This window comes from Salvelinus sp. IW2-2015, linkage group LG32 (assembly GCF_002910315.2).
Source record: "Salvelinus sp. IW2-2015 linkage group LG32, ASM291031v2, whole genome shotgun sequence".
Taxonomy (NCBI): domain Eukaryota; kingdom Metazoa; phylum Chordata; class Actinopteri; order Salmoniformes; family Salmonidae; genus Salvelinus; species Salvelinus sp. IW2-2015.
In genome coordinates this window covers 12043921-12064897 of record NC_036871.1, presented here as the reverse complement: position 1 = coordinate 12064897, position 20977 = coordinate 12043921, and the positions used below count along the sequence as shown (strand labels likewise).

The window sequence follows — 20977 nt, the reverse complement described above, 5'->3', positions numbered from 1 at the left end:
CAGTGACTGAGTGACTGGTTTAACGCTTTGTAAGCCGCTCACACACTGGTCCTGCTCAGCTGAGTGTACTTTCTAACCCCTGTCTGTCTAGGTGCTGATAGACGCAGAATCTGGAGACCGTGGATTTATTGCTGTTGATGACATCATTGTAACGCCAGGGCTTTGTCCCGGTACAGTACAAACAATGTGGAAGGCTTTATAGCTATAGTTTTAGACTGTTTATGGGAAAATCAAAACAGCAAAGCTAACTGTCCCTGTCCTCTGTCGGCCCTTGTCCCCTACACCTGTTTCGGTCCCCTCATACCCTATTCCATGTCCTTCCATCCCATGTTTGAGGACGTCATCCCCACAGTGACTGTACGTACAGTGGGGAGAACAAGTATTTGATACACTGCCGATTTTGCAGGTTTTCCTACTTACAAAGCATGTAGAGGTCTGTAATTTTTATCATAGGTACACTTCAACTGTGAGAGACGGAATTAACACAAAAATCCAGAAAATCACATTGTATGATTTTTAAGTAATTCATTTGCATTTTATTGCGTACTGGCTGCCTGCCATCCAGGACCTTTACACCAGGTGGTGTCAGAGGAAGGCCCTAAAAATTGTCAAAGACCCCAGCCACCCCAGTCATAGACTGTTCTCTCTACTACCGCATGGCAAGCGGTACCAGAGTGCCAAGTCTAGGACAAAAAGGCTTCTCAACAGTTTTTACCCCCAAGCCATAAGACTCCTGAACAGTAACCAAATGGTTACCCGGACTATTTGCGTTGTGTGCCCCCCCCCCCCCCCCAACCCCTCTTTTACGCTGCTGCTACTCTCTGTTTATCTTATATGCATAGTCACTTTAACCATACATTCATGTACATACTACCTAAATTGGCCCGACCAACCAGTGCTCCCGCACATTGGCTAACCGGGCTATCTGCATTGTGTCCCACCACCCGCCAACCCCTCTTTTTACGCTTCTGCTACTCTCTGTTCATCGTATATGCATAGTCACTTTAACGATACCTACATGTACATACTACCTCAATAAGCCTGTAGAGGTGTCTGTATATAGCCTTGCTACTCTTTTTTTCAAATGTCTTTTTACTGTTGTTTTATTTCTTTACTTACCTACACACGCACACACACACACACCTTTTTTTCTCCGCACCATTGGTTAGAGCCTGTAAGTAAGCATTTCACTGTAAGGTCTACACCTGTTGTATTCGGCGCACGTGACAAATAAACTTTGACTTGATGTTCACCTGTCCTGACAGACAATGGGACTAGCAGCGACTTTGTGGGGTGCTCCTTTGAGAACGATACCTGTGATTGGGCGGATGTCAGTGTGGGCCAGTTTACATGGCAGCGGGGCAGGAATGGCACTACCACGGAAAACACTGGCCCGCCACTAGACCACACCCTGGGCACTGAGCTGGGTAAGACACACAGACATTTAAGACACACACCACCCTTGTAGTTCTACTTTAACTCCACTCTGTTTGTCCTGTATTCCTCCAGGCTGGTACATGGCGGTGGAGTCTAGCCGTGGGGATGTGAACAGCTTTGCAGCGCTGCAGAGTCCCACCATGAAGCAGGCCAGTGCTGTGTGCTTGCTAGAGTTCTACTACCATATGTATGGAACAGGTAAGATGCTCCAGCACATCTGCACGCATACGTAATAAGTGCTGTATGTTTGTGCGTGCATGCATGTACGGGTAACTGCCACCACAAGCCACCAGAACAGCTTCCATACATTGGTATAGATTCTACAAGTGTCTGGAACTCTATATACATTTCATCCTTTGGTGTTTTGTTGTTGGTGGTGGAAAACGGTGTCTCAGGCGACGCTCCAGAATCTCCCTTAAGGGCTCAACTGGGTTGAGATCTGGTGACTGAGACAGCCATGGCGTATGATTGACATCGTTTTCATGCTCATCAAACCATTCAGTGACCACTCGTGCTCCGTGGATGGGGGGCATTGTCGTCCTATAGGAACATAGCCACGGTAGCCAAAATAATGGCCTGCCCAGCATGATGGGCCGTTAATTGCTTAATTAACTCAGGAGCTACACCTGTGTGGAAGCACCTTCTTTCAATATACTCTTTACCTGTATGTGCACGTTTTGCATTTATGCGTGTTTATTAGCTAGGGGACATAGTATCGTGATACTCGTTAGTATCAAGGCAAGGAAACAAAACACAAAGCGGATTTAACTTCTTTAGGAAAACAGACCTAATGTTGGAAACAAACATCATTATGTTGTCATCCAGAGTCACATTTATTTATTTTCCAAGCTAAAGCACACAATATTTTACATAGAGCAGGTTTTAAAACGAACCAAAGAGTTTGGCCTGCTTATGTTTCAATTTTTGGTATGGACCGTCGTAGTGTTTATGGTTGTGTGTATTGTGTGTTGTGTATTGTGTGTGTGTGTGTGCTTGCGTTGATGTAGGTGTAGGGGAACTCAGTGTGCTTCTTCAGGAGGGTTCCAGGACCACTCCTCTGTGGTGGCGGTCGGAGGACCAGGGGAACGCATGGCGTCGGGGGGAGGTGATGGTGGGTCGTACCCCCCATGTGTTCACCCTGTTCTTCCAGGCGACCAGGACCTTCAGTCAGCTAGGGGACATCGCCATCGACGACATCCTCTTCCTCAACTGTAGTCTGCCTGGTGAGCATCAAGCACGCAAAGTGACTGTAGACATGAGTTGTGGTACTTGTGTTGTAGCGGAAGGGAAACAATTACGGTATAAAATACAATGGCAATATCCTAAGTGGTCAATTGTATTTAGGGGAATATAGCGTAGCGTAGTACTGCCTGTCTATTACAGGAGCTACAGTATATAGATTGAATCTCACTTTGCTCCAGTGCTGATTTAAAGCAGGTTGAGTGAGTCTTTGCTGAACTCTGTTTTCTCTCCCCCTCAGAGCCCCAGGACTCCTGTCCAGCGGGTGTGTTCACCTGCTCTAACCGTGTGTGTGTGGAGCAGAGCCGAGTGTGTGACTACACCGACGACTGTGGGGATGGGACTGACGAGGCCGACTGTGGTGAGTGACAAGGACAGTTTGGTACCCAGGAAAACCTTGGTTCATACTTTTAACAAGGACCTGGAGTTTTTCCTGGCCAGGTCACATAATAATAACAAAGAGCTCTAATCGGGTTGGTTGTATCCTGAGTGTTCCCTTTCCTCTGTCCGTGTGTATCCAGAGAAGCAGGGTTACAAAGAGCATTGCAGCTTTGAGAAGGGCCTGTGCTCCTGGGAGGAGAGTGAGGTGGACACCCCCGGGGCTGACTGGACCTTCCAGAAGGGAGAGAGCGCCTGGCCTCAACACGGGCCGCCGAGGGACCACACCAAAAACAATGGAGCAGGTAGGTCCGCTCCGTGCACTTCGAGACCGATTATAGTGTGTGGATCAGGGGGTTCAAGAATTGCCCTATGGCCATCCCCATGGTCTTTCATCACAGACTTATAGAGTAGCAACGCTCCTGAGAGATTTACTTCAGGGTGCTGAGATTACCGTCCCCCCACTACTGTCGGTGGTGTAGATAGAACGAGGTTGTCTTTATGTTTCAGGGCACTATGTGATTCCTGGGAGCCACCTGACTGAGAAGGGCCAGATATCAGAGCTGCTTTCCAGCACGCTGCTACCCAGCTCCAACTGCACCGTGAGTCTTTCTACATTCACAACCACTCTGTCAATCGCTATCTATAAGGTTCACAATGAACACGAATGTTACACCAACACATAGAGGTGGCTAGCGGGCGCACTTGCCACAAAAGCCTGTTTTAGCCCTGCCTGTGCTGTCACAGAAGCGATCAGGGCAAAGATAGGAAGTGTGCCCTCTCTCCATCTCTATGCACCAACAGCAGTGCCGTAGCCTCCTCAAGCTAGTCTGTAGTTCTCTCAGTGAGACGCTGCTCTCTGTCTCTCCCTACAGGTGAGGTTCTACTACTACAGTCAGGATGAGGAGACGGCCAGTCTGACTATGAGGCTGAGGACAGACCAGGATGGGGCTGATGACACTGTGCTATGGACCAGAGACTCATCACAGGACTACAGCTGGCACAGGGCAGAGGTCATACTGTTCGTACCGGTCAACAGCAAGGTCAGAGACGACAACACACGCACAGACATTTGTGACATGGAGATTATTTAGTGTGTATTGCATAACAGATTGGATGGCTCATTGGTGTCAAATTAAAATTGAATTTTATTTGTCACATGCGCTGAATACAACAGGTGTAGAACTTACCGTGAAATGCTTACTTACAAGCCCTTAACCAACAATGCAGTTAAGAAAATATAATTACGAAAATATTTACTAAATAAACTAAAGGAAAAAAACAACAGTAATGAGGCTATATACAGGGGGTACCTGTACCGGGTCAATGTGCGGGAGAACAGGTTAGAGGTCATTTGTACATGTAGGTAGGGGTAAAGTGACTATGCATAGATAACAAACAGCAAGTAGCAGCAGTGTAAAAACAAAGGTAGGAAGGGTGTCGATGTAAATGTAGATAGTCAGGGTGGCCATATGATTAATTGCTCAGCAGTTGTATGGCTTGGGGGTAGAAGCTGTTAAGGAGCCTTTTGGACCTAGACTTGGCACTCCGGTACCGCTTGCCATGTGGTAGCAGAGAGAACATGGGTGACTGTAGTCTTTGACAATTCTTTGGGCCTTCCTCTGAAACTGCCTATTATATAGGTCCTGGATGGCAGGAAGCTTGGACCAGTGATGTACTGGGCTGTACGCACTACCTTCTGTAGTGCCTTATGTCCGGATGCCGAGCAGTTGCCATACCAAGCGGTGATGCAACCGTACAGGATGCTCTTAATGGTGCAGCTGTAGAACTGTTGAGGATCTGGGGACCCATGCCAAATCTTTTCAGTCTCCTGGGGGGAAAAGGTGTGGTCGAGCCCTCTTCACGAATTTCTTGGTGTGTTTGGACCATGATAGTTTTTTGGTGATGTGGACACCAAGGAACTTGAAACTCTCGACCTGCTCCACTACAGCCCCATCGATGTTAATGGAGGCCTGTTCGGCCCGCCTTTTCCTGTAGTTCACGATCATCTCCTTTGTCTTGCTCACGTTGAGGGAGAGGTTGTTGTCCTGGCACCACACTGCCAGGTCTCTGACCTCCTTCCTATTGGCTGTCTCATCGTTGTCGGTGATCAGGCCTACCACCGTTGTATCGTTGGCAAACTTAATGATGGTGTTGGAGTCGTGCTTGGCCACGCAGTCGTGCGTGAACAGGGAGAACAGGAGTAGACAAAGCACACACCCCTGAGGGGCCCACGTGTTGAGGACCAGCGTGGAAAATGTGTTGTGCCTACCCTTACCACCTAGGGTCGGCCCATCAGGAAGTCCAGGGTCCTTAGCTTAGTGATGAGTTTGTGGGCACTATGGCGTTAAACACTGAGCTGTAGTCAATGAACAACATTCTCACATAGGTGTTCCTTTTGTCCAGGTGGGAAAGGACAGTGTGGAGTGCGATTGAGATTGTGTTATCTGTGGATCTGTTGGGCGGTATGTGAATTGGAGTGGGTCTAGGGTTTCAGGAATAACGGTGTTGATGTGAGCCATGACCAGCCTTTCAAACAACTTCATGGCTACCGACGTGAGTGCTACGGGTGATAGTCATTTATACCGGTTACCTTAGTGTTTTTGGGCACAGGGTCTATGGTGGTCTGCTTGAAACATGTAGGTATTACAGACTGGGTCAGGGAGAGGTTGAAAATGTCAGTGAAGACACTTGCCAGTTGGTCCGCGCATGCTCTGAGTACACGTCCTGGTAATCTGTCTGGCCCCGTGGCCTTGTGAATGTTGACCTGTTAAAAGGTCTTGCTCACATCCGCTCACTTGGTGTGTGTGTGTGTGTTCGTATGCTTGTGTGTCCGCAGATTGTATTCCAGTATAAGAGAGGAGATAACCATATTGGTCTGGTTGCAGTTGACGACGTTTCCTTCTTCAAGGAGTGTGTCCACGACCCTAACAACAGCCAGCTGCCAGTCAACCCACCTTCCTCTGTCCCTCCAACTAATCCAGCCACACCCACTCCCTCAGACCCTCCCACAACTGAAACCACACCCACGTCCTCAGTCCCTCCCACCACCAGTCCCTGTACGTTTGAAAGTGACCAGTGTCTGTGGAGTGACACCAGCGAGGGCGTCAACAGATGGCAGAGACAGGAAGCCGGAAACCACACAGTACCAGAGACGGACCACACGACTGGCACAGGTAACTACAATGGACCACACACACTGACCAAACACATGACCACAACCACTTACCAATGACAACGCAACAGCACATGTAAAACCATCTAGCATAAAGGTGACAACTCGATCGGTACTATTAACACAATCAGCCAAGAAAAAAACAGATGGTTACGTTCCTCAACACAGTTTAAAAAGCAAGTGCAGCAGCAGCACTTTTGACAGGAAATTAAAGTTCCAGTTTGCATGTTTAAGCCCTTTTCCTTCTCGCTCCTACTTTGTGTATAGGCTACTACATGGCAGTCAATTTCAGCCAGTCCCAAATCGAGGCTCGTCTCCAGAGTCCCGCCCTCCCATCCTTGTCCCCCTACTGCCAGATACTGTGAGTGACAGACAGGACAGCCAGTAAGCTGATGCCACGAGCCCGCCTTCGATGTCTACCTGTGGATTTTGACCTCAGTTTTATTCAACAATATTTTATATTATAGCCTCACGGACCATGTATTAGCATCTCTCTCTGCCCCGACCCCCCCCCCCCCCCCCCCCCCCCCCCCCCCCCCCCCCCCCCCCCCCCCCCCCCCCCCCCCCCCCCCCCCCCCCCCCCTCTCTATCCACCCTTCTCTCTCACACTCAGGTTTCACTTCCAGATGCGTGGTAAAAGTGTAGGGTCTCTGAGTGTTCTTCTGCAGGAGGCTGAGGGCAAAGAGGTAGCACTATGGTCACGCACACTCACCACCGCCCCCCAGTGGAGACCAGAGCACCTGCCCCTAGGTCAACACCTGCAGCCCTACAAGGTGTGTGTTCCCATATACCCTTTACTAGCTTTGTTGATATGACTCCATTTGGCCGTACATTGAACTGGCATGGTACTTCAGTGGAGTCATAAAACCACATGTTTAGGTCCAGGAGTCATTTTTAACTGACCATGTTACTAGACCAGGAAAAACTCTGGCCACTACTAGACTCTACTAGGGCTGAGAATATTCTGTTCTCAGGTCAGGCGATCAGGAGAAACCTCTGGACCCACAGCGTGCTAGTTGACTGTACTGATGTAATTGTCTGTCCTCTCAGGTAGTGTTCAGAAGCTTGGCCGGGGAGAGCCTCTCAGATGTCTCCCGTGCTGTTGCCCTGGACGATATCTCCTTCCTCAACTGTGACACATCCTACCAGCCACCAGGTAGGCCAGGACTAGATCAGTTTAGCCTTTTAGATCATAAGGAATAAGACTAGGTAGACAGGGGGGGGACCTGATCCTAGACCTGATCCTTGATCAGCGCTCTGAGAAGCTTTATGAATACGGGCTGAGGCCACATCATGTCACTGGGTAACTATTTTACTTTTCTCTCCCTAGCCCTGTCTGCCTATGACTGTTCCTTTGAGAGGGACCTGTGTGGCTGGATGCGGGGGGCAGAGGAGGAACAGGACTGGCAGGTGAAGTCTGGTCCTACAGACACCCCAAACACTGGGCCTGCTGGGGACCACACCACCACCACTGGTCAGTCCCACATTTGCATCACATCACCACTCAATGTACTCATTTGATGATGATGTACATTAAAACACACCCTGTTTTTATTTTTTATTTTATTGCAACAAAAAAGGGTTAGTGTAGTGACCCATTTTCAAAGTACCAGCAACTGGGCGTTGCGTGGAAGACATTTTCAGCATCAGTGTTTGATGCTAGCGATATAGTAGGCTATGGTTCTTCTCTCACTGTTTCTGGTACTTTAAAGGGGTTGTGTAACCAATGTAAATGATCATGATTACATCAAATCTGGACAATATAATGTAACAGGATGGAACTGTTGCCGTTTTTTAATGCTGGCGTAGTCAGCAGTGTGTGTTCAATTGCTTCAACGGTTCCAACCTGTTGCATAATTCAATGGTTTCCTCAGTGTTAATCAGTGTGTTGTTTAATTCCTAGGGTATTACCTGTACATCGAGAGCTCTGCTCCCAGCACCGTTGGTAGTGTTGCTCAGCTGAAGTCCCAGTTGCTGCCCCCTGCAGGGCCCCAGGGGTACTGCCTCTCATTCTGGTACCACATGTTTGGGCCCACAGTAGGATCACTCAGAATGGTGCTACACACCACACAGTCCCGGCTAGGAACACTGGTAAGAACAGACCCTGGATCAGAGATTAGGAGTAACATCTAAGTCTCCCCCTGTCTTTACCTATGACCTATAGGTAACATCTGACCCTAGATCAGTGATTAGAGCCATCATCTACCTGCTCTCCTGTCTTTATCTATAGGTGTGGTACAGGGGTCGCACTCAGGGGGATGAGTGGCAGCTGGCCCAGAGTCATGTGACCTTACACGAAGTCCACTTGGTGGTATTGGAGGCCTCGGTGGGCGGGGAGGCGGGGGACATCGCCATCGATGACATCACCTTCACAGTGGGACCCTGCGCCCCATCAGGTACCCTTCATCATAACTTAATTCTGTACACTTAGTATAACTCTTCTTAATGGTGTACTCTGATACAAGTCCTAGCATGCATTTGTTAGTTTTTATGTCTGTATATGTTAATATACCTGTATATTTCCGTATATCATTAAGTCTATGTTGATATACCTTATGTTTATACACTACATGACCAAAAGTATGTGGACACCTGCTCGTCTAACATCTCATTCCAAAATCATGGGCATTAGTATGGAGTTGGTCCCCCCTTTGCTGATATAACAGCCTCCAGTCTTCTGGGAAGGCTTCCCACTAGATGTTGGAACATTGCTGCGGGGACTTGCTTCCATTTAGCCACAAGAGCATCAGTGAGGTCGGGCACTGATGTTGGGAGATTAGGCCTGGCTCGCAGTCGGCGTTCCAATTCATCCCAAAGGTGTTCAATGGGGTTAAGGTCAGGACTCTGTGCAGGCCAGTCAAGTTCTTCCACACCGATCTCAACAAACCATTTCTGTATGAACCTCACTTTGTGCACGGGGGCATTGTCATGCTTAAACAGGAATGGGCCTTCCCCAAACTGTTGTCACAAACTTAGAAGCACAGAATCTAGAGTGTCATGGTATTCTGTAGTGTTAAGATTTCCCTTCACTGGTACTAAGGGGCCAAGCCCGAACTATGAAAAACATCCCCAGACCATTATTCCTCCCCCGCCAAACTTTACAGTTGGCACTATGCATTTGGGCATGTAGCATTCTCCTGGCATCCCAAACCCAGATTCATCCGTCGGACTGTCAGATGGTGAAGCGTGATTCATCACTCCAGAGAACGCATTTCTCCAGAGTCCAATGGCGGTGAGCTTTATACCACTAGCCGATGCTTGGCATTGGCATGGTGATCTTAGGCTTGTGTGCCGCTGCTCGTCCATGGAAACACATTTCATGAAGCGCCCAACAAACAGTTCTTGTGCTGACGTTGCTTCCAGAGGCAGTTTGGAATTCAGTATGGAGTGTTGCAACCGAGGACAGAAGATAGTTACGCACTTCAGCACTCGCCGGTCCCGTTCTGTGACCTTGTGTGGCCTACCACTTTGCGTCTGAGCCGTTGTTGCTCCTAGACGTTTCCACTTCACAATAACAGCACTTACAGTTGACCGGGGCAGCTCTAGCAGGGCAGCAATTTGACCAACTGACTTGTTGGAAAGGTGGCATCAATGACGCTGCCATATTGAAAGTCATTGAGCTCTTCAGTAACACCATTCTACTGACAATGTTTTCTATGGAGACTGCATGGCTGTGTGTGGCTGAAATAGCTAAATCCACTAATTTGACGTCCACATATCTTTGTATATTTTTTGTATATTAAAAAATATTTTTTACCTTCCAGACCTGTGTGACTTTGAGGAGAGCAGTTGTAACTGGCTTCAGCAGGCTGATGATGACGGTGACTGGGTTAGGGGGTCCGGGTCCACCCCTAACCCTAACACCGGTCCGGACTACGACCACACCACCAACACCGCCACTGGACACTACTTCTACCTGCCCTCATCGGGGGTTGACCAGCCTGGACAGACAGCCAGGATGGCCTCCCCACTGTTCCCTGCAGGTGAAAGGGATATTCTGCGTCCTGTTTCTCTACCCTTCTGCTCTATGTGCACTTGTTCACTTCCCTTCATGGAATTAAAAGGAAAGGACTGGTGGAAGATTGGTATGAACCCATGCCAACCCCAATGCTATTCATTGCGTGGGGAAGAGTGGACAAGTGCACACTTTGAGAGAATCGGAACGCAATCATAGACTAGCAACCATCTCCTAGAGATGAGAGGTTCGGTCTTAAATGATAGCCTATTATTTCACTTGCATATAGTGTACTACTTTTGAGCAGATCCTAAAAAAACTGAATAAGAATATTTGTTACGTGTCTGTCTGTTTGTGGCGCAGGTAAAGGGGTGTGTCTTCAGCTGTGGTACCACATGTCCGGGAGGGGCATGGGGACGCTGAATGTGTACCAGTGGAGTGAACAAGGGGGCCAAGTAATGCTGCTGTCCCACTCAGGGGACCAGGGGGCTCTGTGGAGGTTTGCCCAGGCAACGCTGCAGCTGGACCGGGACGATTACAGGGTGAGCCCCTGTCTTGACACTGTGGGATGCCGTCCTAGACCAAACACACTGATGATTGCTATGTGTCGAAACACAATGGTTTCAGTTTCTATTCCCATCCTTCTCCAGCCTAACACTTACTGTAAATAATCCTGTTTAAGGTGGAATCCTTCTACTTGTTCTACACTTGTCTTATGTGGCAGGGCTTGCAGACCATAACGGATTACAAAGGTAAACCCAGCCATGAGCTGCCCAGCAACGCAGAATTCCCAAACGAGCTGAATAACTTTTATGCTCGCTTCGAGGAATATAACATTGTACCTCGCGCGAAAGCCCATGCTTTTCCGGATGACTATATGATACCGCTCTCCGTGGCCAATGTGAGCAAAATGTTTAAACAGGTTAACAATCAAGGCTGCCGGGCCAGATGGAATAACAGGGTGCGTTCTCAAAGCATGTGCAGGTATCTTCACAGACATTTTCAATCTCTCCTTGTCCCAGTCTGTCATCCCAACATGTTTCAAACTGACCACCATTGTCCCTGTTCCCAAGAGCTCCAAGGTAATCAGCCTAAATGTAATTATGAAGTACTCTGAAAGGCTGGTCATGACACACATCAACACCATCATCCCAGGCACCCTGTACCCATTCCAATTCACATACCTCCCCAAAAGATCCACAGATGACGCAATCTAAATTCCTTTACACACTGCCCTCTCTCACTTGTACAAAAGGGGAAATAACTATGTGAGAATGCTGTTCATAGACTACAGCTCAGTGTTCAACACAATAGTCCCCTCCAAGTTTATCACCAAGTTGGGGACCCTGGGACTCAACCCCTCAACCTGCAACTGAATCCTGGACTTCCTGACGGGTCAGCCCCAGGTGGTGAGGGTAGGCAACAACACCTCCGCCATGCTGACCCTCAACACGGGGGCCCTTCAGGGGTGTGCTTAGTCCTCTCCTGTATTCCCTGTTCACCCATGACTGCGTGGCCGCGCACGACACCAACACCAAAATCAAGTTTTCTGATGACACGAGGGTGGTAGGTCTGATCACCGACGGTGATGAGTCAGCCTACAGGGAGGAGGTCAGAGACTTAGCAGTGTGGTGCCAGGACAACAACCTCTCCCACAACGTAATCGTGGACTAAAGGAGAAAGAGGGGAGAGCAGGCCCCCATCCACATCGACAGGACTATTGTTGAGCGGTTCGAGAGCTTTAAGTTCCTTGGTGTCCACATCACTAAGGACTTGATCCGCACACACCCGCACAGTTGTGAAGAGGGCACGGCAGTGCATCTTCTCCCTCAGGAGTCTGAAAATATTTGGCATGGGCCCTCAGATCCTCAAAGTTCTACAGCTACACCATCGAGAGCATCTTGACTGGCTGCATCAGCGCTTGGTATGGTAATTTCGCCACCCTTGACCGCAAAGCACTACAAAGGGTGGTGCGGACAGCCCAGTACATTACTGGGGCTGAGCTCCCTGCCATCCAGGACCGCTATATCAGGTGGTGTCAGAGGAAGGCCCATCCGGCAAACAGTACCAGAGCATCGGCTCTCAGACCAACAGTCTCCGAGACAACTTCTACCCCAAAGCCATAAGACTGCTAAATAGTCAATAGCCAATTAATGGTACCCAAACTATCTGCACTGACTCTATCTTGCACTGACCCTACACACACTCACTAGACTTTATATATATATGTGACCGACCGCCTCGATTCAGTCTTATGTAGCAAAATTTGAAATTGTGTTTTTTACATTGCACTAAAGTAGAGAATCAGCGCTACAAAATGGTATATTATACATTGCAGTTGAGGAACAATGGGAAAGTAATTATGCTTTGACAGTTGATAAACTTGTAACCCCACTTTTGAGCAAATGCCCTTGAATGTTTTGGTACACCTACTGGAGAGCTCATCTTTGTCTACACCTATTCAGCATCTTAAGCTTTAGTCCCACCCACCTCTAAGGATTCACATGTGAGGCCATGTGCTAAACAGAGTGAGTAAGGTAGTGTAGTAAACAACCAAAGATTGCAAAACTAAAAGTGGTGAAAGTAGTAGCCTACAATAAGGAAAAACTTCAGGTGAAAAATACACCTCATCTAGTCCTTGGCCTATATCCTAATCTGACTTTGTAAGTGTCCAGATAAAAATATTGTATAAATATTTTATAATAATTAGGTGATGCTTACCCAGACACACTTGTTAAATTGATAGGTCATGTGAAAGAAATGCTTTAACCACCCACCAGCCACATCTAGGTAATTGGATGGATCACTATTGTCTAGACATGTTCATGAACTACAGTAGATTGCCGTAATGACCTCTAGACACACCTGGCTAACTTGATGGGTCATCTAACCATCTGGCGATGTGGAGTCTTTTGTTTAGACTTGTAGCTAGCTAGCGAAACAATGAACCATAATCCCAACCCAGTATTTAGGAGTATGGCTTGACAGTACACTGTCCTTCTCTCAGCACATACCAAAGCTGCAGGCTAAAGTTAAATCTAGACTTGGTTTCCTCTATCGTAATCGCTCCTCTTTCATCCCAGCTGCCAAACTAACCCTGATTCAGATGACCATCCTACCCATGCTAGATTACGGCGACATCATTTATAGATCAGCAGGTAAGGGTGCTCTCGAGCGGCTAGATGTTCTTTACCATTCGGCCATCAGATTTGCCACCAATTCTCCTTATAGGACACATCACTGCCCTCTATACTCCTCTGTAAACTGGTCATCTCTGTATACCTGTCGTAAGACTCACTGGTTGATGCTTATTTATAAAACCCTCTTAGGCCTCACTCCCCCTATCTGAGATATCTACTGCAGCCCTCATCCTCCACATACAACACCCGTTCTGCCAGTCACATTCTGTTAAAGGCCCCCAAAGCACACACATCCCTGGGTCACTCGTCTTTTCAGTTCGCTGCAGCTAGTGATTGGAGCGAGCTTCAACAAACACTCAAACTGGACAGTTTTATCTCTTCATTCAAAGACTCAATCATGGACACTCTTACTGACAGTTGTGGCTGCTTTGCGTGATGTATTGTTGTCGCTACCTTCTTGCCCTTTGTGCTGTTGTCTGTGCCCAATAATGTTTGTACCATGTTGTGTTGCTACCATGTTGTGCTGTGTTGTCTTTTGGTAGGCCGTCATTGTAAATAAGAATTTGTTCTTAACTGACTTGCCTAGTTAAATAAAGGTTAAATAAATTTAAAAAAATAAAAGCCCATAGCTACATTACAAACGGATTGTCATAGCTAGCCACCAGGCGTGAATCTGCAGGTAGCTAAAGCTAACAAACTATGTGCAATGTTATCTAGCTAGCTAGCTAGCTAACATTAGGCTATAACCAGCAATGCAAATGGATTTCTGAGATACAAATAATATTACTACACAGTTCGTACACGTAACTTTCGCTAGCGAGCCAGCAAGCTAACTTGCAATGAAAATGACTTTCTGACTAAATTTGAAATGTATAATATCTGAAAATGTAGCTAGACTCTCTTGCCCGTATACAGAACATTGATGAACGCTTCACGGCAGTGTGTCTTTTCCATTTGGCTTTTAGCTAGCTACAGCTTGTTTGGCCTATTGTGTCAAATCCCTCCGGTTCACACTCTTCTGTGTGCAGAAAGTAGCAACACTTTTGCAGTTCTGCATTGCTAACGTTATATCTTTCAAAAGGGCAGTGGTAGCAAGGATTATCTGCACTTACTGAGCATCACAGGTTACAGACAGAGGTGTGCTACAGGGCAGACCAATCCGAACTCGCCTCTTGGCATGTCCAGCCCATACATTATCTGAAGGTTCCTGACTTTTTCTGTGGCTAAACCAACTAGGCTCCTAATTTTACAAAATTATTTGTATTTACGGATGGCATACAAGTTTGTTATTAAGACAAATGAAAGTTCACATGTTCCAGAAGGCATTTCTGCTCCCCAAAAATTGATTTAAAAAAAATATTACGTAAATAAACGTTTACACTAATCGTTTGCTGCTGCTACTCTGTTCTTTATTTAACTTGTATTATTATCTATCCGGATGTCTAGTCACTTTACCCCGCCTTCATGTACATATCTACCTAAAGTATCCCGTACCTCTGCACATTGACCTGGTACTGGTACTCCCTGTATATAGCTCCACATTGACCTGGTACTTCTACTCCCTGTATATAGCTCCACATTGACCTGGTACTTCTACTCCCTGTATATAGCTCCACATTGACCTGATACTGGTACTCCCTGTATATAGCTCCACATTGACCTGGTACTGGTACTCCCTGTATATAGCTCCACATTCACCTGGTACTGGTACTCCCTGTATATAGCTCCACATTGATCTGGTACTGGTACTCTCTGTATATAGCTCCACATTGATCTGGTACTGGTACTCCCTGTATATAGCTCCACATTGACCTGGTATCTGGTATGACCCTGTATATAGCTCCACATTGACGCTGGTACTTCTACTCCCTGTATATAGCTCCACATTGATCTGGTACGGGTACTTCCTACATATAGCTCCATTCTTGTGTATTTTATTTTATTCCTCTCGTGTTAGTTACTATTGATTTTTTTATAATAATTAATAAAACTGCATCTTTGGGAAAGGTTCGTAAGCAAGCATTTCACTGTGAAGTCTACACTAGGTGTATTCGGCGCGTGTGATAAATACAATTTGATTTGATTTAACCATCAAGCTCTTGAATAGGTGAATCATGTGAGTTATTTCAGGGCTACAACAAAATTGTGAAACATCTGGGGGTCCACAAGGAGTCGTTTGAAGATCGCTGTACATGATGGTGATTTTGTTTCTGGTGGTTCTCATAGCAGTCACTCTGTTTCAGATCATTGTGGAGGGGGTGAAGGGGAGCAGTGATGAGGGAGACATGGCCTTTGATGACATCCAGGTGACCAGCAGCCTCTGTCCTCCCCCTGGACACTGTGACTTCCAGACCAACCTGTGTGGCTGGGCCAACGTGGCCATGGAAGGGGTGGATGAGGGGGACTGGCTGAGGGACAGAGGGGCCTCACCAAACCCCAACACTGGGCCCAGTGTGGACCACACCACCAACTCCTCCCTAGGTGAGCATGTGTTATGTTCAGTAGGGCACAACGTAGCTAAATGTTTTCAAACAGAGAATTCAAATGAGTGTTCTTAATGTTAAAGTTCTGGTATGATTGTTTCTGTTTTCCAAACATTTTGAAAGTTTTTGTGTTACGTGTACCTGTCCTCTGGGGGAAAACACAGGGGACGTGGCTGACGTGCAAACGGCTATTTAATTTGACAATTTGTTAAAATTCGGTTAGGGCACGTGTCAAACACAAGGCCCGCGGGCCGAATTCGGCCCATGACACATTTCTATCCGGCCCACACAATGATTTGGGTTGTCAATTCATTTTGGCCCGCTTCCATACAGCCCGCGATGCATTGCACTACAAGTCACAGCCAATGTGCTGCACGCCAAATGGCAGTGCACTGCCACACACACACACCCCTCCTCCCAGACCTACACATGAGCCAGCCAGTGCGCTGTGTCATATCATCACTAATGGCACTGATTGAATCATCTACCAGACCTTACATTTAAAACGTCTTGTAAGCTAAATGTTCATGCCAAGTTTGGGTTCCAACGGGCCCTTTTTTTATAGCCTACAACTAACTACAAGACATAATGGGGTGGTTTCCTGGATACAGAAATAAGCCTAATCCTGGACTAAAAAGCAAGATTAATGGAAAATCTCCAATGAAAGTACTTTTTAGTCCAGGACTAGGGTTAACCTGTGTCCGGGAAACCGGCCCTTTGAGTGCACCATACAGCAGAGTAGGCTGGTGGGAGAAGCTTTAGGAGGACAGGCTTATTATAATGGCTGGAATGGAATGAATGGAACAGTATCAAACATATGGAAACCACAATCTGCCTCCAGTATAAAGGAAGTCGGAGTTAGTTTCGCAAGCCAATGCTAACTAGCTTTTAACGCAATGACTGGAAGTCTACATAGACATCCAGCCATTACGCTAATTCTAATTAGCAACCTCTTTCAAACTGTACGCGGTTACATAATGGTATCCACGAGTTCATCTGACTCTTGGGAAGTAGATAAAGGGAACATGCCAAAATCCCAAACTATCCTTTTAAGGTTAAGGTAAGTGTCCGTTATATATTTTGGCAAGTCTGGCTGTCAATGGGATGCTGGTCAGAAAAGGCCCCTTAGTCACTCCCTGTCCTGTCTCCTCCCAGGTTACTACCTGTATGTGGACAGTTCTGTGGGCCAATGGGGAGACAGATCCATGCTGTTCAGTGAGATACTGCAGGCGGACAGCAGGGGGTACTGTCTGACTTTCTGGTTTCACATGTATGGCCCTCACATCGGGACCCTCAACCTCTACCGCAATGACAGGTGGGTACGATCGTGTGGTCCTCGGAAGGATGGATGGATGGACAGTTGGGTCGGTGGGTGGATGGATGGATTGATGGATGGGTGTATGAATGGTAGATTGATTGGCTTATTGATTGGTTGATTCTTTCATTCCCCCAGGAAAAAGCATGCTAGTGGAGGTGCTGCTGATGTCTTGTGGACGGAGTCAGGCAGCCAGGGAGACGTGTGGTTGGAGGGCAGCGTATACGTGGATTATACACAGCCATTCTGGGTAAGTGTCTACAGTCATAAGTATTAAGTAACTCATTTAACTCTTCAGGGAGGCTTTATATTAAGTGGTCGGTGTAATGGACAGGAAAGCATACAAGGATCTTCTTACATTTTATACTTGTCTTCTCCATGTACGTTTTGTTCCTGGTTTGATTAAACATCACTGGACTACTGTATTAGTGTGTGACTGCCTGTGTCATAAACCACAATTCCCAGGCTTCCAAGCCAAATCATTAACAAGACTTGGAAGTATGGTAATGTGAGACTGATGTGTCACTAATTATACTGTATATGTCTGTGATTATATTAAGGCCGTGTCCTGTCCCCTCCACAGTTTGTGTTCATGTACTGGAGGGGCCGGGCCCCCGGCGGTGACGTGGCTCTAGATGACATCACCATCCATCCTGGTCACTGCTACAACACCGTACCCACGGACACTCCAACTCCTACTACAGATAGTAGGCCTCTCTCTGTATTGTACTAGACTGTGCTGTGCTCTACTGCACTGCGCTAGACTGGACTGGACTACACTGCACTGAGCTGTATTGTGCTGGGCTGGACTTGTTCTGGACTGGAATGTCTGATCAATGGTCACTCAGCCCTCAGGTTTAGACATTTGGTGTGGTCGGCAGGATGGTATTAGAATGAGTTTCCTAACAACCCCTTTTTGACAAGGGTGTTACACTAATGTACACAATGTTACAAACAATGTTCACAAACTTTTGAATTGTCTAATGTGTTCTTGTGCCTCCAGATTCTGTGTGGTTGGGAGTGGTTCTCTCTCTGCTGGTGGTGGCTGTCATCGCCACTGTTCTCTTTGTACTCCGATGGAAACGCTCCACCAAGTATGACATGATGAGAATTATGATAACGTTGTTAATGATGAATTGGTGATGTCTTTCATGGTGATGATAAGAATGCTGCTGATGCTGATGATGATGATGATAGCAATGAAGATAACAATGACAATGACAATATTTGTGATTCCAATGTAAAAATAGATCCAATGATATCTGATCACAACAGTGGTAGAAATAATTCAGTGACATCTCCCCCACAGCCTACCTGAACCTCTGGAAAATGTCCATGTTTTCGATCTTAGCAACGTAAGTAGAATTACATTATAACATAAAATAGTGAACATCATCACAAAATCATATTCTATACTGTTAAAAGTTCTGACAGTCAATGCCCTCATGAAAACGTATGTTTGAGAGCCATATTGGCCAAGTTGTGCTCTGTCTAGGACTGTATAAAGAGACTCCATTTTTATTTCTAGGGTTTAGAATTCGGAAGGGAATCTGAGCTGTCATTCTTCAACACCTTGTATGATCCCTCTTCAGACACTGCAGAGTTCAGAGGGGTTACCTCTGATGCTTGAGGAGGAATAGCTCTAAACCGTTCTCATAAATGTTCTCATGAGCTTATGACAAAACAAAGTTACAATGTACACTAGGGAGAGCGGTTGAAAATTAGCTGGCCAGCTAAAACCATCCCTTTTACTGAAACATTGATTAATGTGCACTATCCCTGTAAAAATTGTAATGAACTCAAACACTACTAAGCAGAGTGTCAACTGAAGTGTATAAGCTACAGTTTGTATCTAACAGCATTCATATTATAGCCTTAGGAAAGCTCGATTGATATACAGTACCAGTCAAAAGTTTGGAGACACCTACTCATTCAAGGGTTTTTCTTTATTTTTTCTATTTTTTTACATTGTAGATTAAAGTAATGATGGACTGTTGTTTCTCATTTTTCTTATTTGAGCTGTTCTTGCCATAATATGAACTTGGTATTTTACCAAATAGGGCTATCTTCTGTATACCACCGCTACCTTGTCACAACACAACTGATTGGCAAAAACGCATTAAGAAGGAAAGAAATTCCATAAATTAACTTTTAACAAGGCACACCTGTTAATTGAAATGCATTCCACCTCATGAAGATGGTTGAGAAAATGCCAAGAGTGTGCAAAGCTGTCATCAAGGCAAAGGGTGGCAACTTTGATGTGTTTAACAGTTTTTTGGTTACTACATGATTCCATGTGTGTTATTTCATAGTTTTGGTGTCTTCAATAATATTTTGCAATGTAGAAAATAGTAAAAATAAAGAAAAACCCTTGAATGAGTAGGTTTGTCCAAACTTTTGACTGATACTGTATGTTCATTATTTTATGCTCAGGAATTGCATTTACCATAGTGACGAGGACAATTTTGATCAAGATCAATAGCTATGTTAAAAAGTGGTATATTCATAATGACATTAGATTAACCAACAAACCTAAATCTTTGTAGCTAGAGTAAGATCGTTTTTTTGCTGCACTTTACTGTAATAAATGTTTATTTACAAGTTTCTTCTTCAGTCTTTGCCTCTCTACCCTGTAATATAAGACAACCATCTCATGCCCCATTCCAAGCCCCATCCCTAGCCCTCTCTCCAAGCCCCATCCCTAGCCCTCTCTCCAAGCCCCACCCCCACCCCCATCCCCAGTCCCTAGACCTCTCTCCAAGCCCCAGCCCCACTATCCATCCATCCCCAGGCCCTGGCACATCCAGCACAGACATGATAGCAAACACCCAGACTCCCCCATGCGGCTGCATGCCTAATGAATCGATGATAGGCTTTCTGTGGTGCAAGGGCATGTATATCTTTGGTTTAGCTAATGGATACATGTTTATTGGTAGGCCTATTTGGTCATCATTTTCGTTAAGCCTAACATTTCACGAAGCTATACATGGTGTTTCAATGCTGTCATTTTTAGACTGCTGGCTGGTGGCAATGATGTTGCTGCTGGCTGGTGGCAATGACTTCAATTTGGAAATTCAAACATTGCAGATTGTAAAATAAATGTTTGCTGCAACAGCATACTAATCAGCTACCACTAGATGTTTTATAATATACACCCGTCCTGTATAGTCTACCTGAACCTGCATGACATGAGCCGTCCTCGTGCTCTCTCCCAGCTTGGATGGAAAGTTGTAGGTGAAACGAGTCTAACAATGCCAAATGATAGTCAGTCCACCTTCAAAACACTAGCTTCCTAGGGACTGTTAATTCAGTATACTCTCTATAGCCATCTACCGTATTTAGCTGCTATTTATGAACTTTGTATAAAAATTACACAGCAGCTAATGGTCATCCTCAATAAATACAAATAGCCTAACAATGAGGAATAAAGTTGTTGGCTTGAGGATAAATTAAGCAACTATTTATTGTTGAACTCGACCGATTTTGTCTGGCTAATAGCCTACACAAATGGCCTGCAATATTCAAGGTAAATTAAATGAAATCCAACTTCAGAGAAGCCCCTGGTCTTCTGAAGTCCTCCTTTTTTTTGTCTGCAATTTTTTTACACCCCGGCCTGTCGGTCCAGGTTACAGGCCCGACTGTTTTCAATACCGAGTATTGCCAACCCAGACAACCTTTCCTGAGACATTGTGCAGTATAGGCCTATGTCAACTGTGATGCACACAATTTAAACTTAGTTTTGAATGGTGCGTGCCAAGATATACCAGAGATAAAGGACTGCTGATATTTACGACCACACAACACAAACGGCGGTTCACCAGTATGAACAAAATCACAAACCTCTATTTTTTTTTT

At 46.1% G+C, this 20977-nt stretch overlaps 1 protein-coding gene across 1 annotated transcript in view; it reads left to right on the top strand.

The window, feature by feature from the left end:
* si:ch211-106h4.4 (MAM and LDL-receptor class A domain-containing protein 1) overlaps positions 1 to 19723 on the top strand; it is a 37100-nt gene extending 17377 nt beyond the window's left edge. Inside the window, exons 27-50 of the mRNA XM_023976810.3 lie at positions 92 to 170; positions 1266 to 1427; positions 1510 to 1635; positions 2445 to 2660; positions 2918 to 3037; positions 3198 to 3359; positions 3565 to 3656; positions 3930 to 4097; positions 5894 to 6230; positions 6497 to 6590; positions 6843 to 7002; positions 7280 to 7385; positions 7560 to 7703; positions 8133 to 8320; positions 8460 to 8625; positions 9994 to 10212; positions 10548 to 10726; positions 15568 to 15805; positions 16963 to 17122; positions 17261 to 17372; positions 17706 to 17829; positions 18126 to 18216; positions 18432 to 18477; positions 18651 to 19723. Coding sequence (XP_023832578.2) covers positions 92 to 170; positions 1266 to 1427; positions 1510 to 1635; positions 2445 to 2660; positions 2918 to 3037; positions 3198 to 3359; positions 3565 to 3656; positions 3930 to 4097; positions 5894 to 6230; positions 6497 to 6590; positions 6843 to 7002; positions 7280 to 7385; positions 7560 to 7703; positions 8133 to 8320; positions 8460 to 8625; positions 9994 to 10212; positions 10548 to 10726; positions 15568 to 15805; positions 16963 to 17122; positions 17261 to 17372; positions 17706 to 17829; positions 18126 to 18216; positions 18432 to 18477; positions 18651 to 18752 — 3591 coding nt within the window. The 3' untranslated portion in view covers positions 18753 to 19723. The remainder of the gene's footprint in view (positions 1 to 91; positions 171 to 1265; positions 1428 to 1509; positions 1636 to 2444; positions 2661 to 2917; positions 3038 to 3197; positions 3360 to 3564; positions 3657 to 3929; positions 4098 to 5893; positions 6231 to 6496; positions 6591 to 6842; positions 7003 to 7279; positions 7386 to 7559; positions 7704 to 8132; positions 8321 to 8459; positions 8626 to 9993; positions 10213 to 10547; positions 10727 to 15567; positions 15806 to 16962; positions 17123 to 17260; positions 17373 to 17705; positions 17830 to 18125; positions 18217 to 18431; positions 18478 to 18650) is intronic.
* The last annotated feature ends 1254 nt before the right edge of the window (positions 19724 to 20977 follow it).